The 20,087-nt window shown below is 40.3% G+C and overlaps 1 protein-coding gene across 5 annotated transcripts in view; it reads right to left on the bottom strand.

Annotated features, from left to right (window-relative positions):
* The window catches only part of GAB3 (GRB2 associated binding protein 3), a 98,709-nt gene that overhangs the window by 52,902 nt on the left and 25,720 nt on the right, over positions 1–20,087 (bottom strand). The window contains exon 1 of one of the 5 annotated variants that reach the window (XM_079961703.1): positions 1,959–2,299. The exons of 3 other annotated variants lie outside the window; for them this stretch is intronic. In XM_079961703.1, the coding sequence (XP_079817829.1) occupies positions 1,959–1,991 (33 nt within the window). In that variant the 5' untranslated portion in view covers positions 1,992–2,299. Of the gene's footprint in view, positions 1–1,258; positions 1,450–1,958; positions 2,300–20,087 lie in introns of those variants that run through there. One more of the 5 variants, XM_079961702.1, reaches the window with a different exon arrangement.

Here is a 20,087-nt window from a genome sequence, read left to right as displayed (position 1 = left end):
TAGGGTAAAAGAGAATACAAGAGAACAAATCATGAGAATGATTTCTTCCCAAGAGCACCATCACTGTCATTTTAAAAACAACTCTACTGGACAGTGGATACAGACACCACTTTAGTACATGATGGGTGTTTTGTAAATGCTATAGTTTGAGTACCCACGCTACATTCTCTGAGGAGATAGGCCCTATGTGCCTTGTGGGGGGGGTGTCTGTGTGTGATCCAGACAAAGAGTTTAGGAGAGGGTGTTTCTGAAAGAGAGAGAGTTTGGGGTTGATCCTTGCAGAAAGAGGGGGGAAATTGTTTTGGAGGTGATCCTGAGAAATATTTTGATTCTGAGAAAGAGGACAAGGCAGCAATTTCCCGACGGCAGCCATTTTGTGGCAGTGCCCACATCACTTTTTCGGAATTCCAAATGTACCCACAGACCCCAGAAGGTTGGGAGCCCCTGTTACAGCCCCTGTATGGCTATGTGGTAGGGCATATTTTATCCCAACCATGCTAACGCCACAATTTCCAGTTCCTCGTGAGACATGGTAAAAGTCACCGTTCTATGCAGCTGAATGCCCATGATAACATCTCTTCCAGTGATTCCAGTGGTATACTGTGGTGAGTGTGAAAGTGGCTTCCTCGTGGTAGATGGTCCTCTAAGTTGCATCACTATCTTCAATACTTCAGAAGAACAATCACATATGCACACTAATTTTTGACAGGAAGAATTTTAGTAAGAAACAAAATTACAAAAAGGTGAACATGAGGAATGATGTGCAGGACACAAAAAGAAGCAGAGATGCTTCCTTTACATCCTATTGCTTACATGTATTTATTTTTCACCACTTTTAAGTATTTTGCATATCCAATCTAGCTGAGCATGCTATTTTCCAAAGAGTTTGTTATTATGACATATTAGAATTCTATGAATGAACCAAAAGGACTGTTCTGTATTATCCTTTCTTACCTCTCCCCAAAGTCACTTTTACTTACGCACAGTCACACACTGTTGCTTGAGGTATTCCAAGTTTATCTGCCATAGGGCACTTCTGCACCCTTTCAGAGTTTGCACCTCTATAAATGAAATGAAACCACGTTTTGCCATTGGTTTGCAGTGCAAAGCAGGGCCAGTGGGCCTCATGTTCCCCACAGCATTCTGTAAATGTCAGAACCACCAGCGGGGCTTCCCCACAGAGCTCAAGGCCCTGGGTGCTAAATAACGGGTGACTGTACATGATGATTGATCCCATGAAGGTTAAATAATGACTCACAACCCTGTGTAGTCTCAGCTCACAGCTCAAAAAGATTTTCCAGGAGGTTTTTAACCCTGAACTTGACATGTGTCACAAACAGGCAGAAGTCCTCACAAGACGGAACACCACACCTAAACAGCCAACTCATGGTGATTTCACCACAACACCACCATATCAATGCAGCAGTCCCATTTTCAGTGCCACCCATAAAACAGAGGATTCCTTCACTGAATAATACAGGGTGCTACACTAGTGTTCTTTGTAACATCAGAGGTAAACAGCAACACCAACGCAACCAGCACAGCAGCCGCCCTCAGAGAGGAACAGACTTTATAAACAAGTAATAGCAAATCAAGTGCTCGTTTTGTATAACTAAATCAACAGAAAAAAGGAAGTAAACAAAGAGGTATTCTGAGTAAAGAGCACAACTCAAGAGAGTATTTGGATCATTAACCTTTAAAGCAGTTAGTGGCATTTAACAGAGCCTGCTAGCGCAGGTTTCAGTTCTTTAAAAAGAACATTACAAATTATGCAGCTAAATGCCCACCTACAACTCTAGATTGAAGCTGCTCCATTTCGACAAAAGAAATTCTCCTTCAGGATCAAGGTGACTTTTTAACTAAAGTGTTTGGGCAGGCTTTTTTTTAATTATTATTTGAGCCGTACTACAAATTCCCAACATCCTGATTCAGATTAACTCATACTGATGACAACTCACAGTCACTGAAGAGGCCATATATCTTAGGCCCATCTAAGTTCAGTATAGTTTATATCTGTCTTCTCCAACCTGGGGTCCCCCAATTTTGTTAGAGTACAACTCCCAGCATCCTTGACAATTGGCTATACTGATGGAAACTGTAGTCCAAAATATTTGAAGGGCACCAGTTTGGCCTAGAGAAAGAAATGGGCAGTAATGAAGGGGGCATAGAGAAGTGGGCCCTGTCAGATGCAAGCATCTTATTTTTTATGTTTGCCAACAATTAATTCTCTATGTCCTAGCTGCCTCTTATTTAGTGATTTCTTAAGGATAGAATGATGTATCTTGTTATTCTGTGGATTTTAAAAAGTCATTTTTTTTGCCATTTTTGAAAACTGACTTATAAGATACCAGAGACCAAGGGCAATGCAGACCCCTCCGACTTTGCTTGAGTTTGGGGGTTGTTTGTGATTTATATGACCAAACCAATCACATGGTTGGCACATTCCTACTAAATATGATTTTATTTGGCAACATTTGTGATTACTTGATATGTTTTGTACACCATGGAATATATTTTATGCTATTCATTCTTTTTAAACCCTTAACAAATAATATGGTTATTTTATTATCTTGTTTTTCTCCTCCTCTTGTCTGTTTGAGTATTTTAAGTTGGATATTTTGTTTGTAGCATTTGCAAACCTTTTTTTTTTTAGTTATGTTTTAGCAGTGTGCACTGCCCTGGTACTTTCAGATATGGTGGTAAAGTACTTCTATAACAACTAAAATAAATAAATAAACACCAATATTTTATTCCCCCCAAAAAAAAATTGTTTAGAAATACTAACAATCAGGAACCATGAAGAAACAGCTCAGCAACAAAATATCATCATATTTCTCTTTACTTTTCTCTCTCTCTTCTTTCAGTCAACAGGCCTTTTTTCAGTCCCCTTTTGTGAACCAAGATTTGCAAATTACAATGCTGCTGCCCATGAGACCATACATTAACTCTGATCTTCATAATTTCTATTTGCGACCTTACCTGCTATTAATATTTTTTTTTCAAACTGAAATGTACTTTGGGAGGGGTTTCATTGTATTATTCACCATTATATAAGAAACCAAGTTACTCCAAACAGTGGTGAACGATTCTGATTTAGTTGGCCTTTGATGACACCAATGTGATGATGACTAAGCTTCTCTGCAATTGCTATCTACCAGCAATCTATGGACAACACGACCTTTTGCAATTATGTGTCGCAAGTCTAGCTGCAACCAGCGAGAAACACACAGTGTCTTTTGGTCTCACACATGTGCTATCCTCTTCAAAACAGAAAGCAATCATCGTTTTGGAGTTCTCACAATTATTTGTCCTATCATAGACAATTCTCACAGCATTCTAATCTAGACCCTCTCTACCTGCAGACATTCCACAACAAAAGAGTCCACATACAAGTCCCCTGGATTAAAACCTCAGATTTCTGAGCAACAATTTGCTTCTTAAAAGAAAAGCTTCAAAGCCTAATCCTCACAAAAAAAATTCCCCTGCCCAAGGCCAGCATGCTTTCCAAATAGGCAGCTGAGGCAGACTGAAATCTGTCATCCACTTTCAGACGGCAGTTTGCTGGGGGGGGGGGGTGTACTTATTTCACTGAACGATTGGCAAAAAAAGGATCTTTGAGGTAAAGTCAAATTGTATGCATGTTAATCACAGGTCCACAGTGACCTCCTAGCTCCTTCATAAGCTGTTGCCATTTTGAAATTGGTCCAGAAGGCCACTTACAGTTGAGGGAAAGTCCGCAGAGCTGTTGTTTATCCACAGTCATTTTATTGCGGTTCCAATCTGAGCCCCATATGCATTATATACCTAAAGCAGCATTATACCACTTTAAATGGCCATGGTGTTAATCTAAGATTTAAAAGTCCTGAGCTGTAGTTTGTTAAGGGTGTTGAAAGACCCCTATTCCCCTCACAGAGCTACAATTCCCACAGCTCTCTGGGAAGACAAGACTCACTGCTAAACCATTCTGGAAATTGTAGCTCTGTGAGAGTGGTCTCTTAACAACTCTAATCGCCCTCAACAAACTATGGTTCCTAAAACTCTCTGGGCAAGTCACAACTGTTTCAAGTCATATAATTGTGCTTAAAATGTATAGTGCATATGGCCCCCTGGCTTTTCTGCAAAACCAGCCATACATTTAGCAATTGTAGACACATTCAAGCGTAAAGTGACTTAAGAGGTAAAAATCTGGAGAAAGCAGGCTAGCATATTTTCAGAGCAGGTCAGAGGCTTATCTTCATACCTCCACCTCTGGTATAGATTCTGCTTTCTCCCACCCACCTCAGCTTACCTGATCCTCCTACTGGTGTCATGTGAGTCCTTGTCTTACCATACCTGTGCCTCTGTCTCCTCCAAGACACAGATATCTCCCAGTACCTAACAAGGAGGTTAGGTAACTGACATCTAAAGATTAAAGATACACTCTGGAGCCTTATCAATGCCATCTTTCCACTGCTATCACAGCCACCATGGTTATGACTCATGTCTAGAGTCGCCAGCTATTAACACTTTGCTCTATCTAGCTATTTCTGGAATTGAGGGGCCCAAATGAGAAAGGCAGCATATTTCTGCCAGTGTAACTATAGAAATCACATCAACAAACAACAGCAAGCTGGTCTTGAGGGTCAAGGAAATAACAAGCTTGAAATAGCCAGTTGTTTAAAAAAAGAAAAGAAAATACCCCTCATTGCATTAATGATACGAGGAAGAGAAAAATCCCACAATAATATCAGTTACAGTACAAGGAACATGGCTGTACTATGTAAAACATGCAATATAGTGTGGTCAGTGTATCTGGTCAATAATCAACACCCCCTGCCCCCCCAAGCCTCAGATTCCATAGCCAGGAATATTTTTCCTTTCATCCTGCTCCTCTTGGACCAAACTGGAGTTAATAATATGCAAGAGGCACCAATGTTTGTAACCTGCTTTAAAAAACAAAAGAAGACTAATCTGCATGTGCTATTACTCTAACCCAAGGCTAAATCCTTGCATTAACAAGAAACATGGTGCTACTTCAGATATAAGCCCTTACTTATATAGTATTAATTGTTAGGATTATTCTATGTACTTAGGGATTATTTGAGTAAGTGGTTTATAACATTTCTTAATGAAACAATTAAAACAAAACACTGTCGTAAGAGGCAAAAATGTCCCATTTTTAAAATTTGTATTAATCACATCATTTTCAAATATGGAAAATGATGTGATTTCAATGTTCTATCTGTTGTGGAAATGCTGTAACAATTTTCATAGCCTGGACACTGAGCGAGACCTAAGCATTACTGTACATGTTTTACACGTATAGTCAATTATTTTGACTACAGATGGGAAATCTTTTGCCCTCCAGATCTTTCTGGAATACAACTCCCATTGTCTTTGGCCAATGACCACGCTGGCCAGGGCTAATAGATATTGGGGTTTAACAACATCTGGCAGACCAAAGGTTCCTCACCCCATGTTTAGAGCCTTTCAGTATCATATGTGATATAGAAATAAAAAAAGAAATATTTATTTCTGCTTACTCACACAAGGACTTGCCAAGAGAACATTTATCCACATATTCATACATAGAAACAACATTCAGCTACTTTGAAAAATCCCTCCTGTTGCTTTCTGTAAATTTGCTACCCGGCATAAATAAATAAAATATAAAATAGAACAGAACAGAATGCTAAGAGTTAAAACAAACCCACTCATTAATTACAGAGCATAAGTATCTGGAATAAAGCCCTAATAAGCTGTTTCTTTTTTAAAGCAAAAAAAAGATACATAGGTCTGTGGAGAGTTTTGGTATGTAATAGCTTTCTGCTAAGAAACTTGCTATTCTGAAGCTTACTGCAGAATATTTTAAAATATATTTATCTAGGTTTTGTGGGTGCTCTTTTTAGTTTTTCACAGGGTTGTGTAATACAATATATATCAGTTCTCAGCTCCTCCCTAAATTTGCCACTGTTATATCTGATAGGCTTTATTTGAGGAAGGCAGAAATTCAATAGGAAAAGCTTTCTTTCACACTTCCACATCTGAGAAAGACCTTTGCCTCTTGAATTTGTCTTACACGCAAAGGACTGAAGGGAAAGAATTTGAAATTCTTTGAACTCTGTTCAAAGTGACTCCAGCTGAGATGTGATAGGCCCGTTGCCTTGGACCCTCCCAACAGCCCTTGCCTCAGGATGCAGGCACGTCAACAAGCACTTCTTGGAACCGTTAGTACAGACTTCCATGGAAGTGCTTTTGCTGTAACAATTGATAAAATGATGCTGAAAGGGGGGGGGGGGTTGTTGCTTCCTTGGAACTCCTCCTTCAGAAGCCAATACTTCCAAATAATTTACTCTTAAAATTGCTGTCTCACTCAGATTCATTTCTGATAAGCTAACTCTCCACTTTTCTTCTTTCTCTACATCTGCATAGGCTGCATTACGTTGCTACAGAAACTCTGAAAAGAGTTCCCTTCTGGACACAATGATGACTGCAGAAAATGGAATATATATATATATATATATATATATATATATATATATATATATGACATCATAGCCTATTTGTTTAAACAAACCAAGCACAAAGCATTGCTGGATTTTGTACTTATCAGAACTGAACACTGGAGAAGGGAGTCTACTCAAACATAGGTCGTAGGAAGATCTCTCCAGCCACAGCTGGGAAAGATTCCTGTCTCAAACTCTGGACAGCCACTGCCAGGAAGTGCTGACAATACTGGGCTAGATGGGCCAATGCTTAATGTTCCTAGAAATAAAGAATAAAGAACAAGCAGCAAAAGAGAGGGCAACCACACACTCTCAAAATGGATGTCTCAAGCTAATTTTACTATGGACATCACTTTGGCCGTGAACAGTTACTTCTGTTATTGAACTTTCCATCCAAGAATCTTTGTTTCTGGATACTATCAAAGGGGGTGGAGGGAGAGAAACAATGGATGGTATCCAACATTAGTCATGCTCAGAATATACCCAATGGGTCTGTTCTACCTATGACTCAGCTGGATATCACCCAATGCTCCAGTAATTATTTTGTTGGGTTACACACACACACACACACACACACACACACACAGAGCATCCTAAACAGGATATGAATTCAGATAAGAACAATGAAGTCCTCTTAATATTTTTTAGACACACACACACACGGCTTTCTTGTTCTACAATTTTATTTTTGCTTTTGTAAAGTGAATGGCAATAGAGCAGGTCTTTGTTTAAAAAAATACACCAAACCCACAATAAGATACTTGTTGTGTGCAACTAACCACAACCATCAAAAGGAAATGGGCTGCAGTTTTCAACACCTGTGGTTGGAAAACAAAATGACCAGCTGGCAATAGGAGAAAAGGGTTTTAAAAGTGAACAGATTTGGGGAGACCAACCTGTAGTTGTTTTAATGGTGCTTATAGGTTTCGCAAAATTGAAAATTGCTGGGGGTCTTGACAGACCACTTAATGATTTTTGTGCCTGTTGTAGCAATTGTAATGTGCTGTGCTTGATGCTGCATGATTTTTAAATGTATTTTGTTGTTTCTTTAATTTCTTATGGAATTCAAATTGCAATACAACACAAACAACACAAGAAATAAATGAATCAACACAAATACAGTTAAAATCAATATGAATATTTAATAATGGATGTGCCATTTCCTGTCTTCAGCCATAGATCCAAAGACACACCAAGGGCCATGAATGAAGCTTGTAGCCTAACTTGGATGGTTTTGAAGATTAACTTGGGGGAAAGACAGCAGACTCAGCTATACAGCTGCAAATAAAATGTTTTATGTGTGTCTTAAGTACAATATACAATGTGACACTAGATAGTGATGGTGAGCCTTATGGAAAATTCAAAGCATTTTTTAAAACATTTTTTAAAAAAGCATTTTCAAAGCAGTTTTAATATGTGGCTAGATTTCGCCTGTTATGAGAAAGTGAGACAACTCATTTAGTTATATTTTTAGTAAATTTGAATGTAAGTATCTTAAATGACTCTAGCTCCTCCATCTGAGAGAAGATTAAGCAAAGGTTGAGATGTTTTTGGAGCCTCCCATAGTGTAAAGTAATTGTTGCCTACTATTATAGGGACGCAGGTGGCGCTGTGGGTTAAAGCCTCAGCGCCTAGGACTTGCCGATCGAAAGGTCGGCAGTTCGAATCCCTGCGGCGGGGTGCGCTCCCGCTGCTCAGTCCCAGCGCCTGCCAACCTAGCAGTTCGAAAGCACCTCCGGGTGCAAGTAGATAAATAGGGACCGCTTACCAGCGGGAAGGTAAACGGCGTTTCCGTGTGCGGCTCTGGCTCGCCAGAGCAGCGATGTCACGCTGGCCACGTGACCCGGAAGTGTCTCCGGACAGCGCTGGCCCCTGGCCTCTTTGAGTGAGATGGGCGCACAACCCCAGAGTCTGTCAAGACTGGCCCGTATGGGCAGGGGTACCTTTACCTTTACCTATTATTTGGCCCTGGTCCAGGAACAGGGATCCATGCACAGAAACAAGGATTTGCACAATGATTTTTCCAAGCAGCCTGCAATTGAGGGAAGGCCCCTTGTATCTTGAATCACCGAGGGATGGGTCTCAGCTGTAGTGCACCTGCAATATGCACAGATCACTGATCAATAACAGCAGCTCTCTGACGGTGCTGATCATGTCAGGCTGAGGGAGGACTGGAGGAGGGAAGCTGAACTACTCCCTTTCTGAGTGGATGATCAATATTGTCAGAGATGACAGAGCTGATCTGTACAGTGGCACGGAACAGAATGAGAGACTTTTATGACCCGGATATGGTAAAAATCTATTTTAAATATATTGATTGAGAGCATTCCCAGGGCTGGCGTCAGGGCAGGCATTGTTGGGCAGCTGTTGAGGCCCCCATGGGGGAGCACTGCAACCCCCAAAGCCCCCTGGTCCTGCTCTTCTCCTTTGCACCATTACTACTAGCTTACCAGTCCTCTCTGAGCATTCAAGAGCTAATACAGATTGGACAAGTGAACAGACTGCAGTGACAGGAGATGAGCCCATGCAGGGAAATGCCTAAGCATCCCCCAAGCCTGAGGGACCCCCAAAACTGCATCAGCCCCTGAGATCCTCCCCCACCCCCACACTTTGTAACCAGCTTGCTCTTTGAATTGACAATCACAGCTGAACTGGGCAGAAACAAGCTCTTGTTAGGGACATAGGAGGAGCCTTGTGGAATCAGGCCAGAGGCTCATTTGGTCCAGAATCTTGATTTCCACAAGGGTGACCCAGATGCCTCTGGGAATCCTGCAAGCAGGCCTGAGTACAACAGCAATTGTCCCCACTTCTGACTCCTCCCAGCAACTGATATTCAGAGGCACATTACCTTCAACAGTGGAGGAAGAGCAAATTTATAGTGGATAGGAGCCGTCAAAAGTCTGATCCTCAATGGATTGTAATTGTCTTTTACAGCTGATGGCCATCCAGTGACAGCTAAATCGACACATCTAGCTATGTACTGCATAAAGAAATACTTGGTTTTGTCTGGACTGAACCTTTCAGTATTCAGCTTCGTTAAAGGTCCAGAAGTGCTAGTGTTATGAGAAAAAAGGAGAGAGAGAGAAAATATCTCTAACCTCTTTCTCCACACGATGCACTACGTTCCTGCATTCCTCGTGATTTTACTTTGAGAACGTTTTACAGTATAAAGCTTCACGCTGGTATAATCACTACCGCAGTCTTCTGCTTTGAATTTTACCACATAAAAGGTTTTCACTTTGATCATCATCCAGTTTTGGTGACAATATACGTCAGGGTATATTAAAAGACTGTGGTTGTGTGTGTGGCTGTGTTGTTTCTTTCAAAAATAGGAAGTTAAGCAGGGAAAGCTACTTGTGAGTTGTTAATTTCAAAGTCTGAGGCACTCACATCTTTCAAAATGGGGATTTGACCGTTTTTTGTCCCTCACTTTTTAGCCAGCTAATAGACTGACATGATAGACAACTCACGAACACAAAATACTTGGAAATGTTTCCACCCGTTCTATCTGATTTACTAGAAAATAAAAAGCCACAAGATAGTTTAGAGATTATTATTCACTTGACTGCTTTCAGGGTGTTTGGCCTTACTGATACTTTGATCCAAGTGCTTCCCGCCCCGGGGGGTGGGGGTTGCATGAGATTATATGTACATATATACACATATAAATTTATACAGCAGAAGGTAAAGTATTTACACCCTCACATAGGTCACATATGCACTATACACATAAATAACTACTTAAACTACAGTTACAGATAGGTAGCCGTGTTGGTCTGCCATAGTCAAAACAAAATAAAAAAATTCCTTCCAGTAGCACCTTAAAGACCAACTAAGTTAGTTCTTGGTATGAGCTTTCGTGTGCATGCACACTTCTTCAGATACCATGCTGTATCTGAAGAAGTGTGCATGCACAGAAAGCTCATACCAAGAACTAACTTAGTTGGTCTTTAAGGTGCTACTGGAAGGAATTTTTTTATTTTGTTTTTACTTAAACTACAGTTTAAGAGCCAGGTCAGCCCCCAAGAATGCTGGGAACTGTTAAAAGTGCTGCGAGTTATTAGAAGACCCCTATTCCCCTCACAGAACTGCAAAGCCTGGGGTTCTCTGGGAAGAAGAATTGATTGTTAACCATTTGGGTGACTGTGGCTCTGTGTATTGGGGAGGGGGGTCTCCTAACAACTCTGAGCACCCTTAACTAACTACACCCTTCTTTTGAGAAAGCCATGACTCTTTAAAGTGGCATAATGCTTTAAATGTATAGTGTGGATGTATGCCAGGGAGATTTTTTCTCTCTCCAAATATGCTTTGTTAGACCTTCTTTCCTTCACTTACAACAAGGAGGAGAGATGGGAAGCAGTGCCCAGTCCATAACTCATCCTACCCTGAAAACATTACCATAAAAGCAGGGAAATGACCTTTTAACTTCAAGGTTCTCCACAACTACTCAACAAATACAAGCAGTAGTTCTCCAGGGTTTCAGACAAGAGCTTTTACTAGCACACACCCACATACACACCCACCCACACACCCAAGGTAGATGGAGCGGATTGAACCTGGGTACCTTCTGCTTGCAAAGAGGGTGCCCTGCCTCTGAGCTACAGTCTTTTTCCTTCTCAAATCCTGGGGAACTAATGCAGAGAACAAATCCAACAGAGAAATAATCAGGCAACCTGTACGTATTAACAGCATGATTTCTTTTCTGCCGCCATCTAAACAAAGAAACCATATTGATTTATTTCCCAGTAATATCCATGCCTTAATAGCCAAAACAAAGAAATGAACTAGTAAATATCAAAAGTGGGTGTATAATGCACATGTCAATATACCTGCATTATACATGAAGTGCTTTCTATTTTCAAAATAATTTTACTTTCAGATAAGAGATTTAAATCCTTGTAACAATAACAATAAGCATACTGCAGGGCCAAAGGATAGCTCCAGCAATATTATTCAACATTTGTTTATTATCCATGAATGAAATAGTAACTTTATAAGAAAGCATCTTTAAAACTACAGTTGCTTAATATGCTGCTCCTAAAATCTAGGGTTTCATGATCAGACCTGAGGAAAAAGAGGACAGGAATGTCTTAATTTCATCCAAGATTTTTCTAGTTCAGTTTTCAGGTTTCTATATTCTGTATGTCAGGCATGAGGAACATCCTAAAGCCCAAGGGCAAGATTTGGACATGGTCAACCTTCCAGAGGAAAGTAGTCGGGGCCGATAAAAACCCCAAAGACTGTATAAGTAGGGGAGAAACGGGGGAAATCTGGAGTGGGCAAAACAGATCAGCAATGATTCAGCATTCTGGCTGACTGTTGCAGGACAAAAACAATGAGAGGAATACTGGAATGATAACTTGTAATAGGGCATAGATGGCTGGCATCCTAAACAACAGCACTCCAGTTGTCATGACAAAGGTCCAAATGCCCAAACGAGAATTTAATGTTTTAATCCAAGCATCTACACTTAAACTTAAGACTATGTTTTGAGGGAAGGATAAACAGCATGAATAGAAACCAAAACTACTTACTTTGGAGACTTCTGTTTTGATCTTTGAACAAGCATCTCTAAAAAAATAAATGTGTAATGTGCTTTACAATCCTCACCTCACTTTTCCTCCCTAAGTAGTTACCTCTTGCAAATGCTGTTTTGATTGGCACCATTCTATAGAAAGGCATCAAGGGTATGGGTTGAGGTAAGATCTGAACTCACAGCCGAAGACCCAGTTTACATGCATAGCTACTGCATAAAGGAAACGGATGGGAATAAACAGCCCCATCACAATGTGGGGTTCAGAAAGTCTCTGTGAGTTAGATAGGGTGGCCATGGGCCCTGCATTACAGAGGACAGTTCTCTATGTGAAGAGGTCCTCTTGTGTGAAGACCTGTGTAGTCTAAAGTTAAAAGAACTGTAACAAGGGAGAGCAGGAGTCTTGAAACTGGCAATGCACAGTATCTGGATAGCAGATGGAGTAGGCAAACAGATCCCCTTGTCATAATCTTTCCTACTCTGGTATTGTATTTCAGTTCAAACTGCAGTAACTATTTCTAAATTTGCATATGTACATACAAATTTTATGCAAAATTGTACTCTTTGTTTTAGGTGGTGGGGGCACATTTTCTCTTATTTTGGAAATACAGTGGTACCTCGCAAGATGAAATTAATCCGTTCCGCGAGTCTCTTCGTCTAGCGTTCTTTTCGTCTTGCGAAGCAAGCCCATTGACGGCTTATCGGCTTAGCGCTATTAGCGGCTTTTAGCGGCTTAGCGGATAAGCAGATAAGCGGCTTAGAAAAAGGGGGGGGGGAGAAAAAAACCCCGCAGGGACTCGCAAAACATTTTCGTCTTGCGAAGCAAGCCCATAGGTTTTCCGTCTTGCGAGGCATTCGTCTTGCGGGGCACCACTGTACACAATTGGCCATCCTGGAGCTGGATCCAGACTAAACCGGTTTCAGGTGGTTCCTGCTGAAATCATTGAAACAAGCTCTTCATGACTTAAGTCATGAAATCAATGGGACTTAAATCATGACTAACTTGTCCCATGGTACCCAAATTCAACTAACTTAGATCAAGCCCAGTATTTAGTCATTATTCCCATTTGTGTGACAAGAGTTTCCAGAAAACCCAGCAAGGATGCTGAAAGGTGCCATCAAACTGTATGCACGGTTGTTTGTTGTTTTAATTCACCTATTGCTCTATCCTCAAGTTTTGATTCCTGAAAAGGAAAGGGAGGGAAAGAATGGAACCAGAGCATTGCAATGACACAACAGTTCTCCTCTGAAAAGTTAAGCAACTGGGCTTGAATAACTCCATCATTAACCGGCAGGTCAGTGAACATACTTTGGAAGAAATTCCCTAAATTTCATCTCTGGTATTTGCTGACTAATTAGTGGAGGGCTCAATCATATGTTCTCAGAAGCTGAAAGTACAATGCCTCAATCAGCATTCTTACCCTCTGGACCAAAAAAACAAAACAAAACCCAACAACAACCCCTTTCCCGTTCAAGATACACCAGTTCACTTGCTGCTTTTCAAAGCAGCATTTTTATTTTAAAATAACCATGTATTATTTTCCACTATTATACTAATGCAGCTGAAGCTGCATCACCCATGCACAACAGGAAGGTATCAGTAGGCCTGAGGAAACCCTGGATTTGTACAAATCTCCTCCAAGTAGAACTGACAGTATCTTCTCAGCTTTCAGGGTCAATGGATAGTTTTGGGCAGGATTTGACACCCCACCTCCAAAAATACCCATTTTAGGAAAAACCTCACTGAGATCTTATGATGAAGGGCAGTAAGTAAGTAAGTAAGTAAAGAAATAGTTACAATGCTTGTGTTTCTGTTCCCAGTTTCTGATGTTATTTTTACACTGCATTACCTGATTGCTTTACTGTCATGTTGCACTAAATTGCATACATGCCAGTGGCTGTGGTGTGTTACAACAGCAGACATAATTGGACATGCACCATACCCTCCCACCCTCTATGAGAATGTGTGTGTCTGTTCCCCCATGATTCACCAATGAAAACTGCAGGGGGGAAAGTATATGCAAGGACACTGCCCCAAATTTTGCCCCACAATATTCCGGGATAATAGGTTTGCAAACAGATTTATTTTCTGAAAACAATTAACACAGAAATCAGTATTAAGTTTCCTTTAGATTCTGCAAGTTTTTTTCATAAGCGGTTTTTTATGTCATGTGAAAGGTCACATAAAATAAAATAAAAATATCAGGAGAGTAAACGTCAGGAAAGCAGAAGAGAGTGCTTTCTGAATGCAGTCCTGGCCTAGGTACGTTCAGAAGCTGATACATAGCCATGCAACTCAGGATGCTGTCTTGGTGCAGTCCTACTAACTTTGGTGCTCAAAGATGAGTAAACAAAAAGCAGGATGTCATTAGTTCATATTCCTTATATTGGCAAAGACCTTATCTGGTTGTCTCATTCATCTTGGAGATTTAGGATGCAACTGAATGCAAAAAAGGGGGGATTCATAACCAGAAGCAAAGAAAACCACAACTCCCTGCTGGTTCACTTTTATCTATTTACAGCTCAGAATTCATAATAAATGAATTTCAAAGAAGTTGGATGTGGAAGTGGCCAATTATTTGGAGGGAGGTGTTGTGCAGAACGTGTGGTGTGATAACCTAGTTCTCTCAAAGAAGAAAGAGAAATAGCAGCTGTTCCCTTAAGTGCCTTTGTAAGTCAAGGGTAAAATTAATCCCCTTCAAAGCAAGACAAATTTGTCCTGGATCCTCTTTCAGTTCAAAATGGTGAAGAGTGTATGCTGGTTTTGCTAAACTCAAATAAAAACTGTTCTGAGTCATGCCATTTAAAGGAAATACAAAATATTTATACATCGCTTGGTTGTTCCAATGTAAAGCGGTTTATAAATTCTTAAATAGATAAATAAAAGCTATCCCTTACAACCTTGCTGTAGGGTTTAAACCATTAATTTCCATGGAAACAATGCACAGTCCACTACACCAAGGAAGTGGAACCTGTGGCCCTCCAGGTGTTGTTGGACTCCTGGCCAATGCTCAAGGACAATGGGAGTTGCTGACCAACATCTAGAGGGCCACATGTTCTCCATCTCCATGCCTCACTATAGCTTTAAACTGATTTAATAATCATCACCTGTCTTCTAGAGATCCTTGGGAATAGTCACCTCCACCACCACCTGGATGAGAGGCAGCTCTAAGTCCTAGAAGGAACTATCAAAGGACCCTGGAGATGTCCCAAGCTCTTAGGAGCTTTTCTGATGATGAAGTAGGGTTATTTATCAGATTTGTCAGCAGATTTTGTGACTGTGGGAAAAAGAGGTTGCAACCCCATGAACTGTCGATTAGCATTTACCATTACTGTCATCCTGGTAACAGATCTTCAAAATTGTAAACTCCTCCATCTGTAAACTCTAGAATTTGCAACAGTTTCTTTCAAATGCCCAAACAGCTGCCTTATGAGCAGCGTAGAGTCCACAGTTTACACTAATTGTGATTCTAGACTGGGTTTGTTTATAACCTCATCTAATCCAGAGGAGTTTATGTAAGACATGAGCAATGAAATATGGGTCATTCACACAATTTATATTGTTTGCCACATATAGAGTTTACTTTAGGAATCACAAGATATGAAAGGCAATTTCCTTACAGCAGAGATTCTCAAGGCGCTTTTTATAAGCAAAGGACTGTACAGTTTTCCTCATTAACAATCTTGTGTGGTCAGTTATTTCCACCCTATTTCTACAGATGGGAAGCTGGAGTTTCAGCATGTCAGGATTTGAACCCAGTTTCATCAGAACAACTAAACAACAGAGCATTTCCAGGGCTTCCTGAGAGGGGATGAGGCTAGAGGCGATTCCTCGCTCCACACTTAATCCTAACCTTAGCTGTGTAATCATATAACAAGTGCTAGTCTGCTTTTTACAAATCACTTTACAAGATCTGAAGTTCCCAAGCAGAAGGTGCCTAATAGTAGGTGGACCGCAATAACTATTTAAAGTGGCATTACACTCTTCCATCAGTTTCATTTTGGCAGCCCATCAACAGTTTTCCTTTTAATATTTGATAGCATTATTAGACTGATTATTAATACGCCAACATGCACTCCCTTTGTTTCAGCTTCTATGTATAGTGGCTGTAGCAACTATAGTCCTTCCTAAGGTGTCAGATATACAAAGCCAGTAGCCACCCCCCCCCCCCGAACAGGGACCACTAATCTGGTATTCCTGAAAGCAGAAAACATATTGTGAAAGATTAAACAGGGGCTTCAGGTCTGTTGCAGCACCACCCAAATTAATTGTCCAAGGGAAATGACTTTGCTGGACATTTTTGCACTCAAGATGCCAAGAACAGCAATGTTCTTTACACAAATATTTTTCCCATTAAAAAAAGAAAGAAATGTCATCTCAGATGAATAAACACTACAGAACCGTCTTGAGATGTAAAATAACTAAAGGTAGCATCTGGGTCATTCAACCCAACTAACTCTCCAACTAGACTGGGCCAGCACGTAGCCAAAAGGAGAGCCAAATCCACAGTTCCTCTCATCCGAAGGGCTGAACGAGACATTATGTTGGAAAATGCATGGTTCCAACCCTGCAGATACAGAGATGATGGGGAATGTGCAGGTGCAGGTATGTTTTCCCTTCTTGGTGCTAATTTCCCCCTGTAAGTGACCCAACACCCATTTTCCCTCAAGAGGCTCATTTTCTTTTCTTTTCTTTTCTTTTTTTTAAATTATTTTTATTAAGCTCTTTTTCATGAGAAAAGAAAATCACAAAGAAAAACATAAAAAACAAAGCAAAAACAAAGGAAAACAAAGGTAAACAACGTCAAAAAACAAGACCCAAACTCACCAACAAATACAACAACCAAAAAACACTAACAAAGAACACACCCACCCGTCACCAACAGTGATTGACTTCCCTTCAAAACGGCTTGAGTTATAATAAAAAAACAAGACCCAAACTCACCAACAAATACAACAACCAAAAAACACTAACAAAGAACACACCCACCCGTCACCAACAGTGATTGACTTCCCTTCAAAACGGCTTGAGTTATAATCCCACATTATCTTCCTACGGGGTTTTTTTATCTCCTTTATTTACACCTCTCAAACTTTATGTATCGCCCACTGAAATTTTAATATTTCCTAAGTTTGTTTCCATATATATAAAAAATTTGCTCCAGTCATTAATAAATTTTTCATTTTTCTGTTGCCTGATCTTCTGTGTCATCCTTGCTAACTCTATATATTCGAATAATTTGGATTGCCAGTCCCTGATGGTTGGAATATTAGGGGTTTTCCAGTTTTGCGCCAGCAGTATCCTGGCTGCTACCATTGCGTATTGAAACATGGTTTGATCTTCTTGTCTAATCTCCTTCCCAACCATCCCTAGAAGAAAGGCTTCGGGTTTTTTAGGGAAGGTATATCTCAAGATCTTTTTTAGCTCGTCATAGATAAGTCCCCAAAACCTTCTCACTTTTTCGCAGGTCCACCACATATGGTGGAAGTCTCCTTCCTTTACCCTGCACTTCCAGCAAGACTTGTCCCCCGTCTTATACATTTTCCCCAGTTTCACAGGGGTAAGATACCACCTGTACATCATTTTTTGTAAGTTTTCTCGAAGGTCAACACATGCTGTAAATTTCATGTCCTTATTCCAGAGTTTCTCCCATCTGTCGAAGTCCAGATTGTAACCAAGGTCTATGGCCCATTTGGTCATCACCTCCTTTACCTCTTCATCCTTCATATCCCAATCTAATAGTTGACTATACATTTTAGATAGGAGTTTGGAGTTTCCTTCTATTATTTCCACCTGAAATCTGGACTTTTTCTCGCTCATCCCTATTTTTTTATGCTCATTCCATAGGGAGTTAATTTGGTAAAATTGCAACCAGGTTGTTAATTTATCCTTCAGTTCTTCATAGGGTCTGAGCTTCCACCCTTTATCTGATTTTACCAATAGATCCTCATAGGTCCATCTTTGACCTTCCATATTAGGTTTTTTAATTGTCAGAATATCAACTGGTGATAACCACCACGGGGTGTCTTTTTCTAGAAGTTTCTTATTTCTGTTCCATACCTCGAGTAGCGCACCTCTAAATATGTGGTTGGAGAATCCTTTATGGGCTCTTTCCTTATCTTGCCATAGATATGCATGCCAGCCAAATCTGGCGTCGAACCCCTCCAAATCCAGCAGGTCTACATTTTTCAAGGCAATCCAATCCTTGATCCAACACAGACAAGCGGCCTCATAGTAAAGTTTCAGATTAGGAACGGCAAATCCTCCTCTGTCACTACGGTCTGTAAGTAATTTAAATTTAATTCTTGCTCTCTTGCCCTGCCAAATGAATCTGGACAGGGTTCTCTGCCAGTCCTTAAATGCTGTCGTGCCCCTAATCACCGGAATATTCTGAAAAAGGAACAGCAACCTTGGGAGAATACTCATTTTAACTGCAGCCATTCTGCCCGACCAAGACAATCTTAACCTGCCCCAGGTGTCCAGATCTTTTTTAATCTCCTTCCAGGTCTTTTTATAGTTGTCTTCTACTAAATTTATATTTTTCACGGAGATCCAAATGCCCAGGTATTTCACCTTCTTCACCACCTTAATTCCTGTTTTCGACTCTAGCAGATTGCTTTGCTCTTTAGTTAAGTTCTTTGTCAGCATTTTAGTTTTGACTTTGTTTAGCCTAAAGCCGGACAGATTTCCAAACTCCTCAAGCAACTCTATAACTTTACCGATACTCACTACTGGTTCTCCTAACGATATCACCAAATCGTCGGCATATGCTTTTAGTTTATATTCTTTGTCCCCTACTCTAATTCCCTTTATTTCGGGGGTTTCCCTGATCTTATTTGTTATCACTTCCAGTACCATAATAAATAGGAGGGGGGGATAAAGGGCAGCCCTGCCTTGTACCCTTCGAGATCACAAATGAGCTAGTTAAATTGTTATTAATGATTAGTTTGGCCCTTTGTTCTGCGTAAATCGCCTTTATACCCTCCAAAAAGGGCCCCTCTATACCAACCCTCTCCATACCTTTTAGTAGAAACCTCCACGACACATTATCAAATGCCTTTTCGGCATCAATGAAAATTAGGGCTGCGGGGACATCGATCTTAAATTCCAGGTACTCCATAATATTTATTATATGTCTTACATTGTCCTTTAAATGCCTGTTAGGGAGAAATCCTGTTTGGTCTTTATGGATAGATTTCGATAGATATTCTTTAAGCCTGTTTATTCCTGCAAATATTTTATAATCATTATTGAGTAGTGATATTGGCCTATAGTTTCTTATGTCCAGCTTATCCAGATCTGATTTGGGGATTAACGTGATGTGCGCCCCTTTCCAAGAGTCAGGCACCGAACCTCCTAGTAGGATATTATTTATTACTTTGCAGAGAACCGGGACCAGATATTCTTCTAAGACTTTGTAGTACTTTTGGGATAACCCATCAGGGCCTGGTGCTTTCCCTGATTTCATCCTCTTAATTATTTCCTTGATCTCGTCAACCGTTATTGGTTTGTTTAAGTAGTTTTTCTCCTCATCCGTCAGCTGTTCTTTTCTATTCTTTTCCAAGTACTTATCAATTTCTTCCGTGTCTTCCTCTTCCTTTTTATACAAGTTTTTGTAAAATTGAAGAAACCTTTCCTCTATTTTAGCAGGGTCCTCAAGTATTTGTCCTTCTACTTGGATTTTGTTAATCACGTTCTGTTTTTTCTTTTTTCTAAGTTGCCACGCCAGTAACCGCCCCGTTTTATTCGCAGATTCAAAATACTTTTGCTTCATTGATCTAATTCTCCATTCTACCTCTTGACTTATCGAGTATTGCGTCTGCAACATTTTATAGATTTGTTTGGTCCTTTCGTCACTAGGGTTCGTTATTAATTTTTTCTCACATTCCCCCAGTTGCTTGACTATTTCTTCACTCTTTGATTCTCTTAATCTCTTTCTGAATGCATTTTGCTGAATAAACAATCCTCTTAGGACCGCCTTACTGGCGTCCCAGACTACATTAATTTTTGTTTCTTTATTCAGGTTCGTTTCAAAATACTCTTTAAGGGTAATCTTAGCCTTTTCAAT

Source organism: Podarcis cretensis, assembly GCF_951804945.1.
Source record: "Podarcis cretensis genome assembly, chromosome: Z".
NCBI classification, from domain to species: domain Eukaryota; kingdom Metazoa; phylum Chordata; class Lepidosauria; order Squamata; family Lacertidae; genus Podarcis; species Podarcis cretensis.
This window is presented reverse-complemented; position numbering and strand designations above follow the sequence as displayed.